The sequence below is a fragment of the Falco cherrug genome, chromosome 1 (genome assembly GCF_023634085.1).
Source record: "Falco cherrug isolate bFalChe1 chromosome 1, bFalChe1.pri, whole genome shotgun sequence".
NCBI lineage: Eukaryota > Metazoa > Chordata > Aves > Falconiformes > Falconidae > Falco > Falco cherrug.
In genome coordinates this window covers 48821417-48842028 of record NC_073697.1, presented here as the reverse complement: position 1 = coordinate 48842028, position 20612 = coordinate 48821417, and the positions used below count along the sequence as shown (strand labels likewise).

General features: G+C 36.3%; 1 protein-coding gene across 5 annotated transcripts in view; it reads right to left on the bottom strand.

Moving 5' to 3' along the window:
- Nucleotides 1–3588: 3588 nt before the first annotated feature.
- The window catches only part of RGS12 (regulator of G protein signaling 12), an 87451-nt gene continuing 70427 nt past the window's right edge, over nucleotides 3589–20612 (bottom strand). For 2 of the 5 annotated variants that reach the window (XM_055714459.1, XM_055714483.1), the window contains 4 exons: nucleotides 19282–19358; nucleotides 18616–18769; nucleotides 15398–16015; nucleotides 3589–4139 (listed from right to left, as the gene is read on the bottom strand). In XM_055714459.1, the coding sequence (XP_055570434.1) occupies nucleotides 3775–4139; nucleotides 15398–16015; nucleotides 18616–18769; nucleotides 19282–19358 (1214 nt within the window). In that variant the 3' untranslated portion in view covers nucleotides 3589–3774. Of the gene's footprint in view, nucleotides 4140–13876; nucleotides 17510–18615; nucleotides 18770–19281; nucleotides 19359–20612 lie in introns of those variants that run through there. The other 3 variants (XM_055714463.1, XM_055714468.1, XM_055714475.1) reach the window with 3 other exon arrangements.

Here is a 20612-nt window from a genome sequence, read left to right as displayed (position 1 = left end):
GCACAAAGGACCTGGAAACCTTGAATGACGTTATATAGCCCCCAGAAGACCTTCAGGGGCACAAGAAAGGACACGGCACAGACAGGTATTGGCTCCTTCTCACTGAGCAGTGAATCTCTTCAAAGTCTCTTTGCAAAGCCTATTCATGTACCTTCAAAAAACATCAGTTATTGGTCGTGCAGTCCCCCAGACCTAAATTGCACAGCGGTTTATTTTGCATGTGTGTTACATCACAAATTTGTTGGCAAGGCATACTGCTATAGTAAACCTAAAGGGGCAAGTCCCTTTGCAAGTTTGCCTATACATGTATTTTTGCTTCTTCACAGAGCCTTTAGAACAAAAAACCAACAAAACTGTGGCTGTTGTGGAGCCTATGAGGCCGAAACCACTACCATCTGAAAATCAGATACCATGACAACAAGTGAAATACAAGACAACTGTTATATTAAATAAGATTCAGAATGCCGCAGGATCTTCTAAGCATTGGGATTGGGTTTTTTATATCACTGGTTGGTACAGTCTCACGTTTGAGTACTGATAAATGTCAGTGGATCTCCCTCTTCCACTTGAGAGGGTGGGGAGATCAAATCCCCCTTTAATTTATCATCATGAGAATAAGGAGTCATAAGAGTAACTCTGTACAAGCAAAGTTTCAACAGGGGAAAACTGGGAAAAGTAAAAGAGAAATAAAGCTACAAAAAATCTGATTATCTTTAGAAACTAGCTGGCAAAACAAAGGATTAAGCTATCAAGCAGTGCTTCAATTTGGCTGCTTTTTTAATTCCAAGTAGATTTCATTAGTAGTGGAAATCACAGTATAATGAGGCAACTTATATTATAATGCTGAAGTTACACAGTAATTAAAGCTGAACATCCTTAGTATAATCTTGGGAAATATCAGCCAGACACAGGCTGTCCACATTCATTTTTATTAACTCCATGATCTGTGGCAACTGATTCCAGCAGGTTTAATTTTTATATTCTGCCAGATATTGAATAGAAGAGCTAGAATTGTGAATTATTTCTAAGTCTAAGGAATTAATTTCCCTGAGTCCTAGTTAAGAAGTCATTCTTCTAACAACGTGCCAATAACTGGCATGACAGTGCAGCGTGGGGAGGAATGGTTTTTCCATGCCCCTTTGTTGACAGGATTTCCAGGCATTGTGCCAAGATTTTTCCCTACGCTAAAGAAAACTCTATTTTTTCACATCCTTCATTTTCCAGCACACAGCTTGACTCTCCCATGCTTTCAAATTCCCTTTAAATTGCTGATACACTCAAATCCAGGTTGCTGCACTCAGAATTTAAAAACAGCGTGTTTGTTTTTCCTTTTCCCTTTTCCTTTTCCCTGAGCGCAGCAGATTGTGGAAAGAAAACAGAAGATGAAGAACCAGCTCCTTGATTTGAACCTTCTACTTATAGCTTCATCTGATGGCCCCTAATTCTTGTTGATAGTCCATCCCCATCAACCCTTTCTATGGCATTCAAGGTTTTTCAGACTTTATTATATCTCCTCCCAGCTGTCTTTTTCCAACTGAAGAATTCTGTATTGCTCACTATAAGTCACTCATTATAAGTCACTCACACAATAAGATAAGCAACCTTGCTCCATCTCAAATACTGATCCGAGATTAATAAAGACTGTAATGATTGTATTTTAATTTTAATCTTTTACCTTTATGATGTTAGGATTTTATTTTCCAAGACATATGAAAAGTGCCAAGCGTATCACACATCAAAAAGCCCTCTCCTGAGTTTGACTGATGTCATGTTGGTCTCAATCAGAACAAGGCTATTAATTTTCTGGAAGATAGGAAAAAATTGTGGCCATTTATCTGTGCAAAGAAATATCCTCTCATGGGCAATTATTAGCAAAATACTACAAAAAAGAAAGAAAAAAGAAAAAAGAAAAAAATAGAAACAGGAAAAATACTTTAAAATAGATACTTGAATATTTTCACATTGTTGGGCTATGACTGTTTTGTTATGTTGTGTCCCACACAGATGCTATATAGTATGATACAAAACAACATATCTTATGGATCAGTATAGAAATTGTCCCCTTTATCCTCTGCATAGGTAAAGTCAGACTGCTTGCAAGGTCAGACTACATTCAGTATGCTATGGTCGTATTTTAACAGCACAGCCCATTCCAGTGTGGTACCCAGTTCCATTGGCCTCCAGGCCTGTTTGCTCACTCCCAGCTCTGCCCACCATGTTTCCCCAAGTATCTGGTATCAGTAAACCATTAAGATTTTAGCATGACTCTTGAATTAGTTTTAATCTTGAAAAATTTTAAAAGAACGGCTATTTTCATAGTATATATCCTCATTCAGTCACACGCAGAGCTGAGCCTAATGTTAGCAAGGGTTTTCCTCAACATTAAGAGCAAAATCATTAATCAGTAGAAAAGAATTAAAGTAATGGCTGTTGTGTCCACTTATATCACTGTAGTATTTTATGTATAATGCTTAAGCTTTAGGAATCTTACTTTACTGTTATAAAATCCCACGTATCTCTTCCTCATCTTACAGATTTGAGTTTAAGAAAATAAGTGACTGCCTCCAGTATTGCTGGCTATTCAGAAAATTCATGAGTCTTGGTATGCTTTAGGAGCAAAGAAAGAGAAGTTAATGAAATATTTACTGCGATGCTTTAGACTTACTGCCTGTGTGGATCTGCATTCTTGGAGCTGTGCAACAGGGCTTAAGTCTCACAATAACTTCAAAGCAGTGAACCACCAGCAGGTCTCAATACACACACTCATCATTGTCTCACATGATGAACAGAGATCCAGCGCTTTCACTTCTTTGCATTTCCTTCTGCATGTCCAGACTCACAACCTCTTCTGTAGAAACGGGAAAGGAGGAAAAGGAGTGGGTGGCAAAAGCAACATGTTCAGTAGTCTTTCTCAAAACTCCAGGAAAGCCAGAAGATTAACTGAAACTAGAATTAACAACAAGAAGAACAGGGGGCACTTAACCACTTCCTGAAAGAGCAGTAACAAAATCCACCTTCCCCTGAAGCTGAAAGAGTGGTGATGAGGAGGGACCCAAATGACCCTCCTGCCACTATGTGATTAGTACATACATTTCTGGTATGTAAACGTCACCAGTTTTGCCTATGAGAGCAGCTATTATTCCCAGCACGGGAAATTCACAGCTTGTTTTTTTGCTTCTTACTGCTTGTGTAACAATGGTCCTATTGCCTATATCCATCCAGACAACACATTGAACAAGACTGAGTTCCACCTGGATTTCTTCCCAAACATTACAAGTCAGATAGAAAGATATTAAGAAAATAATCCTCATCTTTTTACACCAGTAACTGATTCTACTTCCACTTCAAAAGTCTACCAGCACTGAAGGAATCCTGCAGACCAGGAAGAAACATTATAAGATTCAAGTGAAATTATCTGAAATAAAAAGTTTGGATAGGGTATTTAAAGTGAATTTGTCTTCAATAAAGACAAGAAAGGTAGGGGTGGAAATAATAATTTTAATTGCACTGTGCAATGGAATCATCCCAGGGAAAATGATACAGAAATGGTAAGAGAACAAAACCAAATAGCTCGATACTTCCATTGAATTTCTATTTATTTTTTTTCATTCTACAAGTTCTAACTCATATCAGAAAAGACAGTCTGGCAGGCTCGTTGAAGGCAACTGAGTACTGAAAACAACTTATAACTTGCAGAAACATGTCTCTAAGGCATATCTCCATTGCTGCTGATGCCAAGCAAAAATACCAGAACTCTTAATTACAAACAGAGATTTAAACAAAAGTAGCTTTATACTGATTCTCAGTGCCCTTATTCTTCTCACTCTTGACAGTAATCAGAAATGGAAGGTCTGATGTCCCATAAACCCCAGTTCTCATCCTCCCTTGGCAAGATCTCAGTTCAGAGATGTAACCTTCAAAGCTGAGGTTCCCTTCAGAATCATCACAGGAGCGTGTGCCTGTGTCTTCCAGTTTGACTCCATCCACGTCGATTATCCTGTTCACAGGGAGCTCCGTTCCAGGGTTCTCTCTCACACCAGGAAGATTAAAGCTTCTGCTGGTCTTCATTTTGTGAGAGCTCTGCTCACAAGAGTTGCCTGAAGTCCCTTGTGAATCTCTTTTCTTTCTGTGGTTTGCACCTAACAGAACAATTAAAAACAAAAAAAACCATAAGCAGAGTTACGTATCTTCTGGCTTCAGCAGTTTGCAACATTGCAACCTTCTCTGAGGTCCTAACCGTAGATACTCAGCTGGGATATTCCTCTGCCTCCATCAGGGAGACTTATCAATCTACCAAGGAGGCAACTACACAGTAGATCTCAAAGATAAATATAAAATGTTATTAATTTAGCATTTTTTAGAATTTTTAGAAAGACTGCATTAAAAATCACTACTTAGTATGAATTTGTACACCTCTAGAACAAAAACTCTCATACCAGCCAACTCGAAGGTGAAGGAGGAGTAACACGGAGCTTCCACTGGGGCAGAACAGATGCTCCTTGACTTGAACTAGCCTCCAATACCAGATCCCTGCTGAGATATTATTTTCACTTGACTAGAGATTAATTCTCTAGCAAACTAAGAAAGGATGACTTGAAGTTGCAGTTCACTGTCCGGAACTGCAATGAGCAATCACAGCCCACGGTTTACAGGACAAGAAGAAAAGAAATAACTGAATCCACTGAAGGGCTTTAAAAATTCAAGAAACACCTGAGTTATGTCTGATTTTTTTAGCCTCAAAGTTTCTTTCTGGTACAGCGCTTCTAAAATCACAACGGTTAGGTTCTAGGCCTGTTCTCTAGCACTGCTCATACAAAGTCACTACAATCCCAGGCTAACCCTGGATTAAAATTCAGGCCCCAAAAAGCTCATTTTGCATTAGGTGTGACACGGCAAGCTGCTAGGCACTTGTTACAGCAAACGCAGATGAAGCTGGTCTGCCCCTTTCAACAAGCAACAAGAAAGGAAGGATGAAGAATTGGCTGATGTCCTGATTTGCACCACCAGTTACCAACATGATTTCTGCAGCTGAGGTGTGCTGCTGCCCAAGCCCCCACCCCCCCCCCACCCCAATGTTTAAAGGTACAAAGGCAGACCTGAGTAAAGGCTTCCACTTCATATTTATTTCCTTTTTTCCATGTATACCAGCCGGCTTTTTGAAAGAAACAGTCTTAACCAACATGCCTTACCTAAAACATTTCTAAATTTTTTGCCACTGTACACACAAGTGCCTGACGAGCACATTTAGCCACACAATCCCAGGAGACTTAGTGGTTAAATCCCACAGCTGCCTTTGAAACCTTTTATTTGTGTTTGTTCCACAAAGTGGTATGTACAGTTCTGTGCAAGAAAATTAAGTATCAACGTATAATCGCAATCCGGAACTTTTTGATATGGAAAAGGGGGCAAACGCTAACAAAAGGACAAAAAACCCCCCAATTTCATACTGTTTCCATCAAATTGCTCCAGGGTCTTCTCAAGGGTTAACGTCTTTTCATTAAATAGAAAGCTTTAAATTCTAAGTAATGCAATGTTATTTTAGTGCTTTAGCTACAGTGCAGCCTCACATTAATAATGCAGATATTCCACATCAGTAATACTTGCCTTTTTTTTTTCCCACATCCAGAGGAATTAGATCAAACTCCAAACAAATCAGCTGAGCAATAGCTGAGAAAGGGCAGAAAGCTTCCTCAGCCCTGCTAGCCCAGCACGACTCCAGCCTACTAAATTACAGCTAACATTTAATGGGATTATATTATGCTTCATGTTTACATCTTCCTACTGCAGCCGAACATTGGCTTAATTTTAACTGCTGTTTGCATGGCTGTGGTGTAAAATGCTATTCTTCTTCTCCAAAATGTTTATTTTAACATTAATTGACTTAATTGTACTCTTGATCTCTTTAATCTATTATTCTATGCCCTTTGAGGAAGATCTCCGATTCTCCTTTCAAGCTGGTTTAAGAGATACTAATTTCTAAATATATCGTACTAATTATCATACTAATGACAAATTACAACAAGTCGTTTGCATTGACAGAACATGAGTCATCCAGTTGTCCTAATATTGAGAATACATCCTTCTACTAGATGCAGTGTAAAGAAATAACTTTGATCATGGTGTAAGGTCTCGTAGCTCTGCTGACTTGAACTGTGCCCAAACACTTTCCACGTTTAAAAGACGCAGCCTGCACTAACAGGATACAACAGATGAAAGAGCTGGCAACAGCTACTGAGGAACACTATGGAAGGTGTAAGTATTGCTGGATTTATTTGGTTGCTAAGTCCTTCAACAGCTAAATGTAAGAAATGCCATTAAGTTTTGGAATTATGGTGTTACTGAGTCACTACACAAAGCAACTGGGCTTGCAAGCTGTGTAATAGGAACAAAGCAAAAATAAGGTCAATGTTAGCTTTTGGGCTTCACAAGACATAAGCCCATCTGAGGAGGAATAAATTTGTATTATGGACATTTTTTTCTATTATGCTTCTATTTTCAGAAGCAATCCCTCTGAAGCATCTAACAAATTACTACTACTAGAGGCAGGACAGTAACAGAGAAGGTCTTATCTAAAATACTGGTTCAAAAGAATATGGAATTACTAAGGGATGATACTGTGAAGATGATTTCTCTTTTCCTGGCAGGGCAGAAAAGATCTTGGCTCATCTACACCAAAGCAAGATGATGATTTCAGGAGTAGCACTGCACTGAAAAGATATCTTAATATGGTTTTTTTTCCCCCCTCATTTTTAAAAACAAAGCATTTATGTAGCAAGGCTATTTCGCACAAATAATAGGAGAGATTCCCAAAACCAGCTTGAGTATAAACGCATTCCACATGTTTTAAAATAGACTTCAAAATCTGCACGTACTCACTGGAACTTTATAATGAGGTTTAAATGACACCTACACCACTTCTGCACTGGTCTCCTTCTCATATTCCCTTTCTGAGTAACAAATACCCGAGCCATGCAGGGTACCAGCTAAGGTGCAGAGAGCTCACAGATAACATTTCTCTTCACATATTCTTGCGCTGAAGCGATGAAAACCTCCATGGCTATCTCTGCGGATCACTTCGCCTTGCATAAAGCATGTCAGGAATGATACTACATCTTCCCAAACCTAATCTGTCAAATGTCCCACCTAACTTCAGAAGGGAAAGGAAGCCAGTGCTTACAGCGGTAGCTGCACAGATTAATTTCCAGACTGGAATAGCACGATCAGGCCTATTGGTAATCTTCACCTCCCCTGCTAGGCATTCCACGCGGCTCTAAGGGAATTTTCTTGTGCATCTGATGCCATTAATATGTTCCAGCTGGTTTAAAGATGAGATGATGCATGTCATCTTCTGGCTTTAAACTGGACATCTGCTTTTTTACAGACTCACAGCTAAATGACTGCTTAGAAGACTAAGTGCACCAGCCTGCATTTTTCATGGAGCTGACAATCAGGCACTGTTTTGGCTGATCTTCTGACTCCCTTTACCAATATTTCTCTTTTTCTGATATTTTCATTTTGTGTATTCTCAAGCTCTCTGAATTTGACAGTATGATTACAGAAAAGCATCTTCACAGAGGAAGAAAAAGAGGATTTTTCTTCTTCTGGATAAAATATTCCTCAAGCACCCATTAAGATCTAAGCAAGATATGAGAAGACATTGTCTTCCAAATAGTTTAGGACCATGGGAACATTGGGCCAAATTCCAAAGACAAGGTCACAAAACCCCTGGAAATTTCAGGAACAACATTAACTGTCAAATGTAGATGGATAGGATCAAATAACCATACATCTAATGCAGATGCTTGGGATTTAAAGGTCCACCCGTAACATTTTGCAATGATACTGTTTCTATACCATAATTACTTGACCCATTTATTTTCAATGTGCCAAATTTTATTTACTTCTTAAAGCATAATTTAGATCTAATCTGAAATTCAGCACCTACAGTTTTAAGTGATCAATACTTAATATAGTTCCATTCACACCATAATTATCTTTTTTTATAAAAGATGAGCTCTGTATTTGAAAGTCCATACTTAATAGATTTCATATATGACAATGTTAAAATCTGTTCCACAATTTTCCCAACACCATATCCATATAGACTGAAACCTCTCCCTGCTGGTTTAACGTTTCACTTAGCATTCTGCCTTGGCTAAAATCCCGCTGTTCTTGTCACGACCATTTGACTATTCAGATGGGTCTCAGTTCTACTGAAAGATAACAAGAACACTCTGCTGACTTCTGTACCATCGATCCCAGGCATTCAGCTTCGAACGTCACAGGGAGAATGAGCTCCGGTTTGATTTTGTGCTGACTTCAAGCAGATAAGGTTCTGTTTGAAGTATTTCATAATACTTCAACGCAGCTCTCGTGAAAAGAAACCACCAAAGTTTTCAGGAACAGTCCTGGATTGGTTATTTACTGGCATATATGACCCCCAAACGTAATCTGGCATTTTCAGTCTCTAAATTAATAAGACTCCAGTGTGTTCTGTAATGTGGGAGATTGGGCAAATACTGTTCTCATCTCTAATCCTGTAAAACAACCTGTCCTAAGGTAGTAACACGCTGCCTGAGAGAGAATTTTTTTACATGAGACTTAAAAACTTTACATGAGACTTTGTGATAGCCACTTCTGCAGTGGGTTTCACTTCACCTCAATGTCCTGGAAAAATTTCACTACAAGTAATTATTTTCCTTAAGATACATGTAATCCAGCAGTTTCCCTTTGGGAAAGACACTTCCCCCTTCCTGTCCTAAATTGTTGGGAAATGGTACTCCAAAATTTTAGCCTTCCCAGATGTGGATTCTTTTAAGCTGTGGATAAATTACTTCCACACTGGCTGCCTTACTCTTAGTAAGCTTTTTTTTTTTTTTTTTTTTTTTTTTTTTTTTTTTTTTTTTTTTTTTTTTAAGTTTCCTGAAGTGATTTATGCTTCTGGAGGGAAAAGGATACTTTACATAGAAGATTTCAAATTCTGCAGGTTAAATTTCCTTTAACAGTTGCCTTCGTTTTATCTCTTAACTGATACAACACCGAGGAGAAAGAGGATTTAATAATAGATTCCTACCTACAGTTTATGCCAAATCTTTTCAAAGGAAATTTGATTTTATATGATGCATTTCACTTGCATGACAAAACACCAACTGCAGCATATGCTCCGTGCCTTGAAATCTGACTCAATAGCAATGAAGGCATCAAGCTAGGAAACTGATTATTCTACAAAGCAGCAATATTCTGCATTACCAGTGCATTTACTTTCATCCTGGAAATTTCCGGAATACATTTGCAGTATTAAGTTTAGAAAGACAGGGTGGCTAGAAATTCTTTTTCACTGCACTCATCTCAAAAGCAATCGCAAGCAGAACAAAGCACAGAAAGACAAATTCTGAATATTCTATAGAAGAGGGAGCTGGTATGACTCCTAGTGCTCACCTGTGGCATATATAATCAAAAAAGCACTGTAAACTGGGTTTGCTGAGGGCAGTGACTTCTTACATACACGGCCACCCCAGCTGCTGAAGGGAACTGCACACAACGTCATTCTAAAGCCAGGAACGGTCCAGGAACAAATAAAATGAAAACTTCTGAATTTTGATCCAGACTGACATACATGCCTTCCATAACACTAGCCAATTTGCTTAAACTTTATTTCTCCACTGCTAAAGCTGAAATCATTTTTTAAAACTTTCAAGCAGTAGCCATGACAAAACATATCTGCAACAGTCTACCAGTATTCAGCCCTCAGTCTGACCTTCCAGCATTTATTGCTAACATTAATTTTGCTTTTCTGTTAGTAGTCGGTAACAGCAGGTTTAATTCTTGCGGAGAGTAGTATGTTGGGAAATTGTCGATTGAATTACTTGAATCAGTTTTAACTCAATTTGCCATTCATTATATCATTCTGCTATTAAGAAATTCTAAACCATGGTTTAGTAGGGCCACCAGTTATATTTCAACTAATAATCCAACTAAATTCATTTCATCATCCAAATCTAAGTCATGCGTTTGAGCAGATCTGGTTTTAGCTTGTGCACGTTTGGTTCAAAAAGCAGTTGTAGTTTTTCTAACATTTTATCTAGTCAGTGATAAAATGTGAAATTCTTTCTAAAATGCGTATCTTGCTGTTTGACTGAAATAAGCTTACATTTCAACCATCCCTCAAGGCCTTCCTTGCTTCCCAGTTGTCTACTCTCACCATAACTCTCCTTCTCAGTTGTTTACTGTTGATCTCAGTCATGTACTACACGTAATTCTCCCATTTAATCATGCTCTGATTAGAAGAGGATTAACAGATTCTGGCCTTAGTATTACTGAATCCCCATGAGTACTTCTTTATATTGATCCAGAATCCAATTATCTTCTATAAAATTACACAGAGAGCCAGTAAGGACATAATTAACTGCAGGACAACAACCTTTGTTAAAATTAATGATTTACATTACTTTTACATCTTTTAAGTCATAATCCCTTCCTTTCCCTAAATTTTTATTTGTTTTCATTTATGGGGTTATCTTCATTTACAAAGGAAACACCACTGGATTGTCTCTAAAATGTGTCACATGAATTAAGGGATTATGTAAAAATATTAATTACGTAAAATATTATAGATTTTATTACCAAAAAAGGGTTGTTTTTTTATTTTTGAAGATATATGCATTATCATTTCTGAACTCTGTAACTATCACAAAGTTTATTGTACTTGGAACTCATTACCCTTTTAACTGAAAAGTTTAGTAGCCAAAAAGCAAAAAGTGAAAGTCACAGAAATCCTGCCGATACTATCTGATCTCTATTCCTTGGTTGTAGCATACTGCGTCCTCTCTGTGAATAATAAAAAAGAGCAATTGGGAAACTTTTTTTTGTCTTTGGTAACAATAGCCAACGCCAGGCTCTGAGAATCCACCCTGCATTTTATTTCTGCACAATTTATCTTTCAAAGCAAAACCATCCTGGCACTGGTACCAACTATCCAATTTCTGAAATAATTCTTTCCAATAAGAAAGGAAGCAAGTTTATTTTGAGAATGTGATTGCACATCTGTTTCAGAAACAAAGCAGTGTCTTCAGAAAAAGTTAAGCAACTTTACATAGTCAAAATTCACCCTTTATCTTCCATAGTCATATTATCAAAGTATAATTCCAGAGAGTTCACCATGCTTTTAATTTTCTCTAGCTGGCGCTCTCTGTTAACCAGTTGCGCTGTACACCTATTAAAAGGGAGTTCTGAATAAACTCTTTATTCGACTGAATTGCTGGATCCAGTCTATACATCTACTGGGAAAAATACCTTCTCACTTGGTAGGCAATAATTCCATTGACTGTAATTGTAATTTTTTTTTTTTTTTTTTTTGCTTTTAGGATAAGAAATATTTTTAAAATTGAATTTTTTTTAATAACAGAAGGAAGAACAACTTGCTGGAATCAAGCCTCCAGTCTGTGTACCTCCAGTCTCAATTGCTGCAAATTGCCCTGAGGATGAGATGCTACTCCCTGAAGAAGCACAACTGCTGCCAAGACTAAATCCCCACCTACTTTGTAACAGCAGCAGCAATCACAGCGAACAACTCACAGGCCCCAGTGGAATATCACTGAATAAATGATCTAGTGCAACGTCTCCAGCTTCATAGTTACAGCTCTTGAGGGGACTAAAGGTTTGAAAGACTGCCTCTCCCCATGGCATCTGTTTCTCACTTGGGTAATCAACATGTCTAAGCCCCTGGGGAAAAAATGGACAACATTCAAAGTACCAAGACAATACCATACAATAAAACCCGAACCAAACCAAAAGAGAAAAGAAACCCAAAAAACAACCCCAAAGAGATTAAATCAGTACTTTAACACTCGCAAAAATTAATGCATCACTTCCAGACAACTACACCACACAGTAATTAAGGTATTTCTTCCACAGATGGGTACCACCACCATTATAGGTAGAGACAAGAAGCACATTTCAGAATTAGACTTCAGATTCCGGAACCACACGATTTTTAAAGTGGGAAATTTGCCAGAATTAGCAGACTTAATTCAAAAATAAAGACACTTTCTCTTCATGAGTAACGCAGCTAGAATCAGTAATGATTCCTGTGTGGCAAACCCATTTGATATTTACTTCATAGCTGAATATTACTACAGCATACACACATTTCACTTAAGAAAGCTAAGATCAGTGCTTGAAAAATTGTTCTCAAAAGCTCCGAGCGATGCAGACCTCATTTTGCTGCTTATCACTATTCATATTTGCTTTCTAGACCTTCAGATTAAAAAAAGTTACCCGTGACAGGGATGGATATTGGCCTGGCTTTGTTACACCAGCTGCCATTAGCAAACTGCCCCCTGTAGAACACGAGTGACTACTTCTCCCCTGTCCAGCCCTTTTCCCAACATACATAAACCCAATGTATAAAAGCCCAAGGCACAGTGTAAGCATACATGTCATTTGCCTTTATGAAACCAAGATTCTAGATCTTTAAATTATGCAGTCACCATTTTTCCTTTTATCCCAACATTTTAATTCAATAAACCAATCAGAAATACATTTTCCATTGATAGGGGATTATGAATGGAGAACCATTAAAGCACTTAAAAAAGCAACCATAATTAGTCCTTTGAAATATCGATTCTTGACTGGATATATTTTCCAGAAGTCTTCATCATAATTACTGCACATCACTGAATAGCCTTTCCATGCAAACTCCATGAAATCATGAAAATAGAAACGCTGTGTTTCAAGCCCACACTTTTTCCATAAAATCACCGTTCTTTTGTAGAATACAGTTCCCATAAAACAGTAGTGTACTGTGAGAAATGCATAGAATAGAGTTAGTGTATGCAATAAGGTTGTAGCAAAAAAGGTGTTTTACATCTTTCTTTTAGATTTTTGTTATTCCTAGAAAAAAAACCCCCAAAATCAACAAACTAGCTTTGTGACAAACCAAATTCTAACAGAAACAAAGAATTTCAGTTTTGCAAAACTATTTTGATTACTTAAAGGTGTCTCAAAGGTGATTATGGCAGAAAAATAAAACATAATCACCACTGAAAGTACAACAGACCAGTTGAAATACATGAAAATGGAAGTCTGTAAAAAAAAAATCCACTTTGTAGGATCTTAATTATTTCTTGTGGAAAAGTCTGAATAATTTTAAAAGGCGAACTGCTACAGGACTTTGAACTGCCTCATTGTCTTTCATGGAGGCTCCTGACTACATGGGAACACAGTGACTTTTGGAAAAACTACATTTTCAGCCCCCAGAATACAATGAGACCTAGGTAACAGCACGACAAGCCTCTCTGCAGTTTGTTTTTGTTTTTTTTCAATTAGGCTACAGCGTACTGTTATGTAGGACCCATCTTTAAGAATGAAAAGCATAGCGCAGTCTCCAACACCCATCCAACCCTTAATTTCCTACCCAAAACTACCAAATAAAGAGCTTGTTATATTGGTTACTCCACATCAAATGAACTGAGATCGCCAGCTCATTTCTTCAAGACCAGGGAAGAATGTCTTTAGATTAAAACAAGAAGGAAAGTAATGAATATAAAGTTTAGCCCAACAACCCAAAGACAGAAGAGACTCTCCTTTCAGGAGTTCCCGTTATGACCAATTTAAAAGAAATCTCCGGTCTTATCTGCCTTCTGGTACACATGTCAATGCTATGGATTTCACATGTGACCCATCAGCATCTCAAGACAGCATCTGCCCTTTGATATCTAATTATTAACAAATAAGTTTGTCACCTTTGTCTCAAGACAATTCCAAGTTCGTATCTATTAATCTGTTTGTTATCAGAAGAAAATTTCAATCAGAATTCTTAGTCCAGGACTGAAAGAACTGTTTTTAAATAATGAAGAAAATCAAAGCTTAAAACCAGTTTGCGTAACTAGGTCTAGAATTTATTACTCCTGAGAGAACAAAGATACAAAATACACATGAAAACTACACAAAGATTTCTACAAAGTAAAAAGTAGAAAGTGGGAAAAGGGAAAGCTACAGTTCAGTGGTTACACAGAAATGTATGGCATGCATTAAAATACTGTAAATTCATGAAGTTTTTTTAAGTGCAAATGGTTTTTTTTAACAGTTCTTACTGAAAAATATGCAAATTGATACCCATGTTGTACACTTGTCATATCAGAAAGACACCAACACAAATCTATGCATATACACATCAACACATCTGAAGTACATTTTGTGGTTGTGTTATTCGTAGGCACTGGTTACAAGTCTGTTCAATACTCAGTTTCAGAAATTAAGTGGTAGCGCTTATAGAACATTTCTCAAATACTACGAATAAAGGAATTTGTTTTTAAAATACCAAGAGGATGAAATAACTTGCATTGCCATTTATAAGCATCCAACAACCAAAGAAGTATTTACAAATCATCAACCATACAGATAAAGAACAGTATCAAATACTCTGTGTAAAAAGATAAATAATTAAAATGTATATTCCCACATCACAAAGAAATGTGATCATACAAATTATGGCACCATATGTTTGTGAAACATCAAAAATAAATGTAGCACATAGATACCTCTTCTTATATTTTACATTAAAATGTACAGTACAATGACTGTAAAATGTCAATGTTGCAACACCCATTGTCTTCAAACTCTTGTTTCTGGTAATAGCAATTATTATTAGAGTCCGTGTTTATAAAGAAATTCCATACTTCAGCCTTGGGCTAATATTGCTCTGTGATATTGCTAGACCAAGAAACTTACAGCCTAAAAAAAGATTACATATTTTCTTTAAAATTATCTAATAGAAAGAGCTATTTCACATGTGAATACTCTGGGAGATGCAATCTATTTCTCTGTGTAGCAAAGTATGGGTTAAAAAAACACTGTAACATGTTTTAATCACAAATATCTAATTTATTAGAGAAATACTTTTTAAATTAAGGTCTATCCATTTCAAATTTTAAACCTAAATGGTACTGCAATTTTCAATACATAATTAGGGTTCCTGCTAAAGCACTTAAAACTTCCAAACCCTAATCGCATATCTCATTATGACAAATGGATCAGAAAATCTGGAACGCAACAGTGCTATGGAGCTCAAAATGCTGATACCCTGTTTTGTACCCTACTTTGTAGGGTAAAGAATGAGATAATTACAGCACATGGATGTATTTTAAAGGTTTGTCTGCATGTGTCCATTTCTGGCCACATGCCAAATCCAAACAAAAGTACATTGCTAAAGGCAACCAGAATTATTACAGTTAGCACAGACTAAGGCAATGAAAATATTTTATTTCTTTTTTTGGTAAAAAAATTAAGGTGCAGAGCGAATTTTCTTTCTTGTTTTAATGGGTGCCAAACACTGATTAACAGTGTCAAGGAAAAGTAGTTTTACATAAAAGGAAAGACTATTAAAATCTAGAAATACCTGAATTGGATCTTTGATATCCAGATTTTTCCTGATTACCTGCAAAAGGAGTTGGGGGTGGATAGTTGGCTTCTGTGAGTTTACTGATGTCTGATGGTGGTGTTGGCGGCGGCGGCGGCAGCAAAGTGCTGTTAGGGCTACTAATATCTCCTTCAGCCACAAGAGTCAAGTCTCCCACATTCTCGTCGTCTACCATCTGTATGCCTTCAGCTTGTAACTCTCTTGACTGCCTTTTCCATATTGTTGCATTGTTGTCCTGTGCATGCGGAATTGGAGACAATGCAGTATTAAAAGGAACACTGAAAGTCTTCTGACTGTGGAGTGCTGTCAAAGCAGATTTATGTTTACTTTCTGAGTAACCCACTTTCTTCACCAAATTTTCATTAAAGTTTTGTATGGACTCCTGTTTTCCACTTGGGGACGTACATCCATCCTTGCCATCATTTTTTGAAACTTGCTTGTTGAAGCCTTTAGGGCCTGCAGAAGTAGATGAAGATGGTTCTGGTCCAGAGGGCGGTAAACGAAGGAAGTCAGGAAGAATAAGGTCTTCTTTCCTTAGCAGTCCACGCTGGTCATCTGCTCTGTTACTTTGAGCTTTGGATATGAGTTCAAAAAATTCTATTGGGAAAAAACCCAAAATTGACAAGTTTTTGTCAGAAAGTGTAATGCCATTAAAACGTAAATTTTCAGCACATTTATTTTCCATGAAGATCTTCAATTCTTTCAATGCTGCCTTGAAATAAGATCCCACGTTAATTAGGAACTTTTTCAATTGCAGCAATGTTCACTAGCATCACTATAATTAAGACCATCAGGATTGCTATTGTAAGAGTTTTGCAGTTTAGAACAGCTGCAATTCACTGAGCCTTGAACACAACTTCTATTTTATGCAGTTAATAAATCCGTACACACATACACAGGATTTAATTCTTTATACAAAACAAGGCTCTGGTCTTACTGACAATGGGTGAACTTTTTTATATTCTGGTTGGGTTCTACCCGTCTTAACTCAAAAGTACTCATGCCATTTGAAAGTTCAAAATGTTGCAAACTTTCTTGTTATACTCAATTTCTCTCACTTTAATATTTTATCAACAGTTTAAATTCAATTAATGGTATAGTTTTAATCCCAGGTTTTATCATCACAGGGCATGATCAGATAATGATTTAAGGAACCCCATTTTATTTTGCGCTGCAATGAATCACTAGCATATAGGTAGTCAATAACCATCAAAAGAGCCATTACTAAAAGCGATGGGGCAGCTTTCTTACAGTTTTCAACACAATTAGAATTGATTTTCTAATCACATCCTTAATCACGTCAAACAGTTTAATATCTTTCTATATAAAAATAATACTCATAGTAAATCACCACTGTTCTAGAAAGTCTCAAAACTTGGCAACAAGAAACTGATCAATTATAAGCCAAGAATTATACCACTCCTCAAAAAAGAAGCATCACAACAATAAACAAACTCTTTAGTACAAAACATATAGATATAAAAATATGTAATTTTTAATACAGGGTCTCTGCATGTCCTAATTTTTCAAGAAGAGAGCATTAAAACTATGGAATATTAAAGATGCTTAAAAAGGCTATCTCCAACAGATCAGTTAAAAACAACAGTTCCAACCCAGCTTATAAATACTGTTTGAAGCAAAAGCCATTACAAAATAAAGCATAGAATGTTAGTATCAGTTTTAACTTAGCATAAAACGAAGTCATACACTTGTACGACCTTATTTCTAATCCTCATTCATATTTGGCAGGCTTTGCAATGCAGTTGTAAAAATTACTTTTTAACATGCTTTGTCAAATGCCATAAAATTTGAATGTAGCCAAGATGGAAGCTTCAAAATGCTTCTTATTGCCAAAGTTTTGCAAAATAGCAATATGTATATTAAAACATGCAACATTTCTAATATACGTCATACAAAAATGTTCCTTTCTGAAAATTCAAACTTCATAGAACAGTTGTTTTTTCATTAAAAAACAGTCTACAACATTTGGTACGTATTTTCCAAACTTGGACAAATTTCACAAAATTCAATATAAAATGTGAAAGCCTCGAATTCTGAAGTTTTCAAATTATGTTAATGTTTTACTCAGCCCTAGGAAGAAAAATGAAAATATTAAAATATGGAAAACAACAAAATAGTAAGCAACAGAAAATAATTTAAAATGCACTAATATGTTGTAATAACACTTATATTAACAAACATATATTTTGCAATAAAAGTTTTAGCCACAGCATTTTTTTCAATTCCAGGCAGTGGACATTTATTCACAGATAAACATTCATTTGCTGTATAACTGCGCATAACCAGGTTTGGATACGCATATTAAGTAACATCAGCAGTAAATTTTCATCTGTGGGTAAAATATGTCCTCTGATTTTTTTTCTGCTTGGGAAAATAGGGAGGAGTGTGTAGGGCTGACAAGACAGGTCATTGCTGCCATTAATGCCACAGGGCAGAGGGTGGTATGTCAATACTTCTACTGCTATGTTGTTCTTATCCCTCTTTCTCCCATGGACATCTTTCTGCAAGAATGCAAATTCTCTTAAGAGTTCTTTTCCAATGGTATCACCAAAACTATTAAAATTAACTGAAGGTGAAAATAGGACTCAATAGACAAGATGATCAATAACTTCTTTGCTTATTTTGATTTCTATCCACCTTTTCAGAGCAGCTACTGAATGTAAACGAAGCTTTTACTCTTGCCCATCACAGCTCCTCTAGAGTCATCAGACTGTACTACCTTGACTGTTACAGACTTTAGGAAAAAATTTTCAGAAGTTCTTACCTGAGTAAGTTCGGGTCTACATCATTGTACAGAATGCCTTTCATGAGTTGAAGTCTCTTACATAAAGGTGAATAGAAAGGCAAGCTTCTACATGGCTCGGAAAGGGTATCGAATGGGATATTCAACTGCAACTGAGTAACTAATTCCTTTCTATTTTACCAGAATTAGGTACATTTCAGTTTTGAAAATCCCACTAGGCACCTACCATCTATCTATAGGCAATGTTAAAAATTTTACCTTCAGCTTCAAAAACTTCACAATTCAAACACAGTATCAAACAAACATGTAAGGATTATGACTATGATTTTCACAATACAGTATTAAACACACAGTAACTTTTCCTACACAGACACAAAATTCTCATTTTTCTAAGACTACTTATGTTAATACGTCAACTATAAAGTTCACATACCCTCTGCTTCATCCAAATTTATTTTCTGACATTTTTTTTTCCCAATCTTTGCAATAGAGTCTTCTCTCTTTGACAGCCGGACTTCCCTAGCATTTTTTCCATTTTCGCCTTTCATTTTGATAGAATTAGACTTTCCTAGAGTTCTTCCCTCTCCCTGCATTAGAAGGAAAGTTAAGGTACTACTTACATTTAGGCTATATCATTGTGTACATTATACCATCTAAGTGAATCAAAAAGTTATTTTAAAAATACATTTCTCTAACACCACCACAACAAATGTTTTAGTTTAATCTTGATTATTGGCAAAGAACATTTGCCATAGTAGTTCCCAAAAGTGTATAAACAAATATAATACTGTTTACTCTGAAGAACTCACTTAACAGAAAGGGCCGTTGAGTAATCTAATAATTTTCAAATACAGATAAGCCAATGAGACATGAAACAAATACAACACAGCGAAAGAGCTATTTGATTCATCATGATGACAAACTTGTCACAAAAAAATGCTGTTGGCAGTGGAAATATATCAGATTAATTATAGCTATACCCATTCTAGTTACACCATTTGGCTGATTCAAAACCATGGATGAATGCAGCTTTTAGTACAGAATTCCAGAAGGAAACAAAAGATGATCTAAAGGACAAAAATCATTACAGAAGACTTACAGTAGATACTTGATTTCTTGAAGTAGTTACAGTTGCACTCTGTTTTACTGATGCACCTTTTTGTTTATCTGTAAACACTGAACATAAACATACACCTTCTATAACTACAGATGCATAATTTCCCAAAGGAGTAATACTTAAGTGACAGTGATGCACAAAGCAGATTTTTTTTACTTTAAAATTTCTCAAAGATATACTCAGAAAATAAGAAGGGTTCACAGTTGACATCCCTGACACTTTTCAGTCAAGACCTACTAGAATCCCCCTCTTATCCCCAAGTTTTCCTGATACTGGCAATACTTTCAAAGTTTAAAGATGCTGAAGTTTCACCTAATTCTAAATTTTCAGTTAATTTATATCCAATAGCTTTTAAAATCTCAGCTAATAATTCAGTTCGTAATTCTCAAATTTAGAATTTAAACAAGAAAAAAAATTCAGCAGAAAAGACCATTGAAAGGTCATGTTGAATCTTTTCCAACCTGTTCCATGCATCAATTGTTTTCTAAATATTGCCATACACTCCTTGTCTACTTCGAAGTAACTAAATGGCTCATTCAAACTACATCTGGCTATAGTAAATAGACTAATCAAAGATGGAGCTGCAAACATGGAATCATGGCCCTCTTTCACTGGTATATTGCCACCAAACCAGCCTACTGCTAGAATGATCCTCTATGATTTAGGCTTTTGTAGCAGCTGGCAGCACATAGGATTAGTTGTACTTGTAGTCTTTCATCTGACTATCTGTGACAATATTTAGATCTATATCCTTTTCAAAATGACTACTGGTTGTTTCCTAGAAAAAAATGGCAAATCTGATTCTCAATAAATCCCTCCACCTTTATTCTCCTAGTTCTTTCTCAAAGATGATCTCTGCTCTACTTTATTTTATACACACACACACATATATATATAAAAATATATAATTTAACCACATCTACTTTCAATTTTAAAACAAAGTGTTCTGTATCTATAAAAAGGTCTCCTAGTTATACCAGATATGTACTCTCAAGGCTGCTCACATTAATCTAGCATGTTAATTGTGCCAAAAGATTGTCAGCTGTTCAGTTGATCAATTTCTATTTTTCAAATTATTTTGTCTAGGGAAATCACAAATTACATCCTTTTTAGTATTATTTCCAGAAATCACCACTTAAAACTGGAGATGTAGGCTCTGCTGATTTCTCATGTTAAAAGGGGGTTATCATAGCAGTATATAGAGCTGCTGCACAAACTGCATCTGTTTTACTTATACAGAATGTCTCCTATGAATTAATTGCCAAATTCACAGAGGTTATTTGGCATTTTATTCTCATTATTGTTACTAGGCA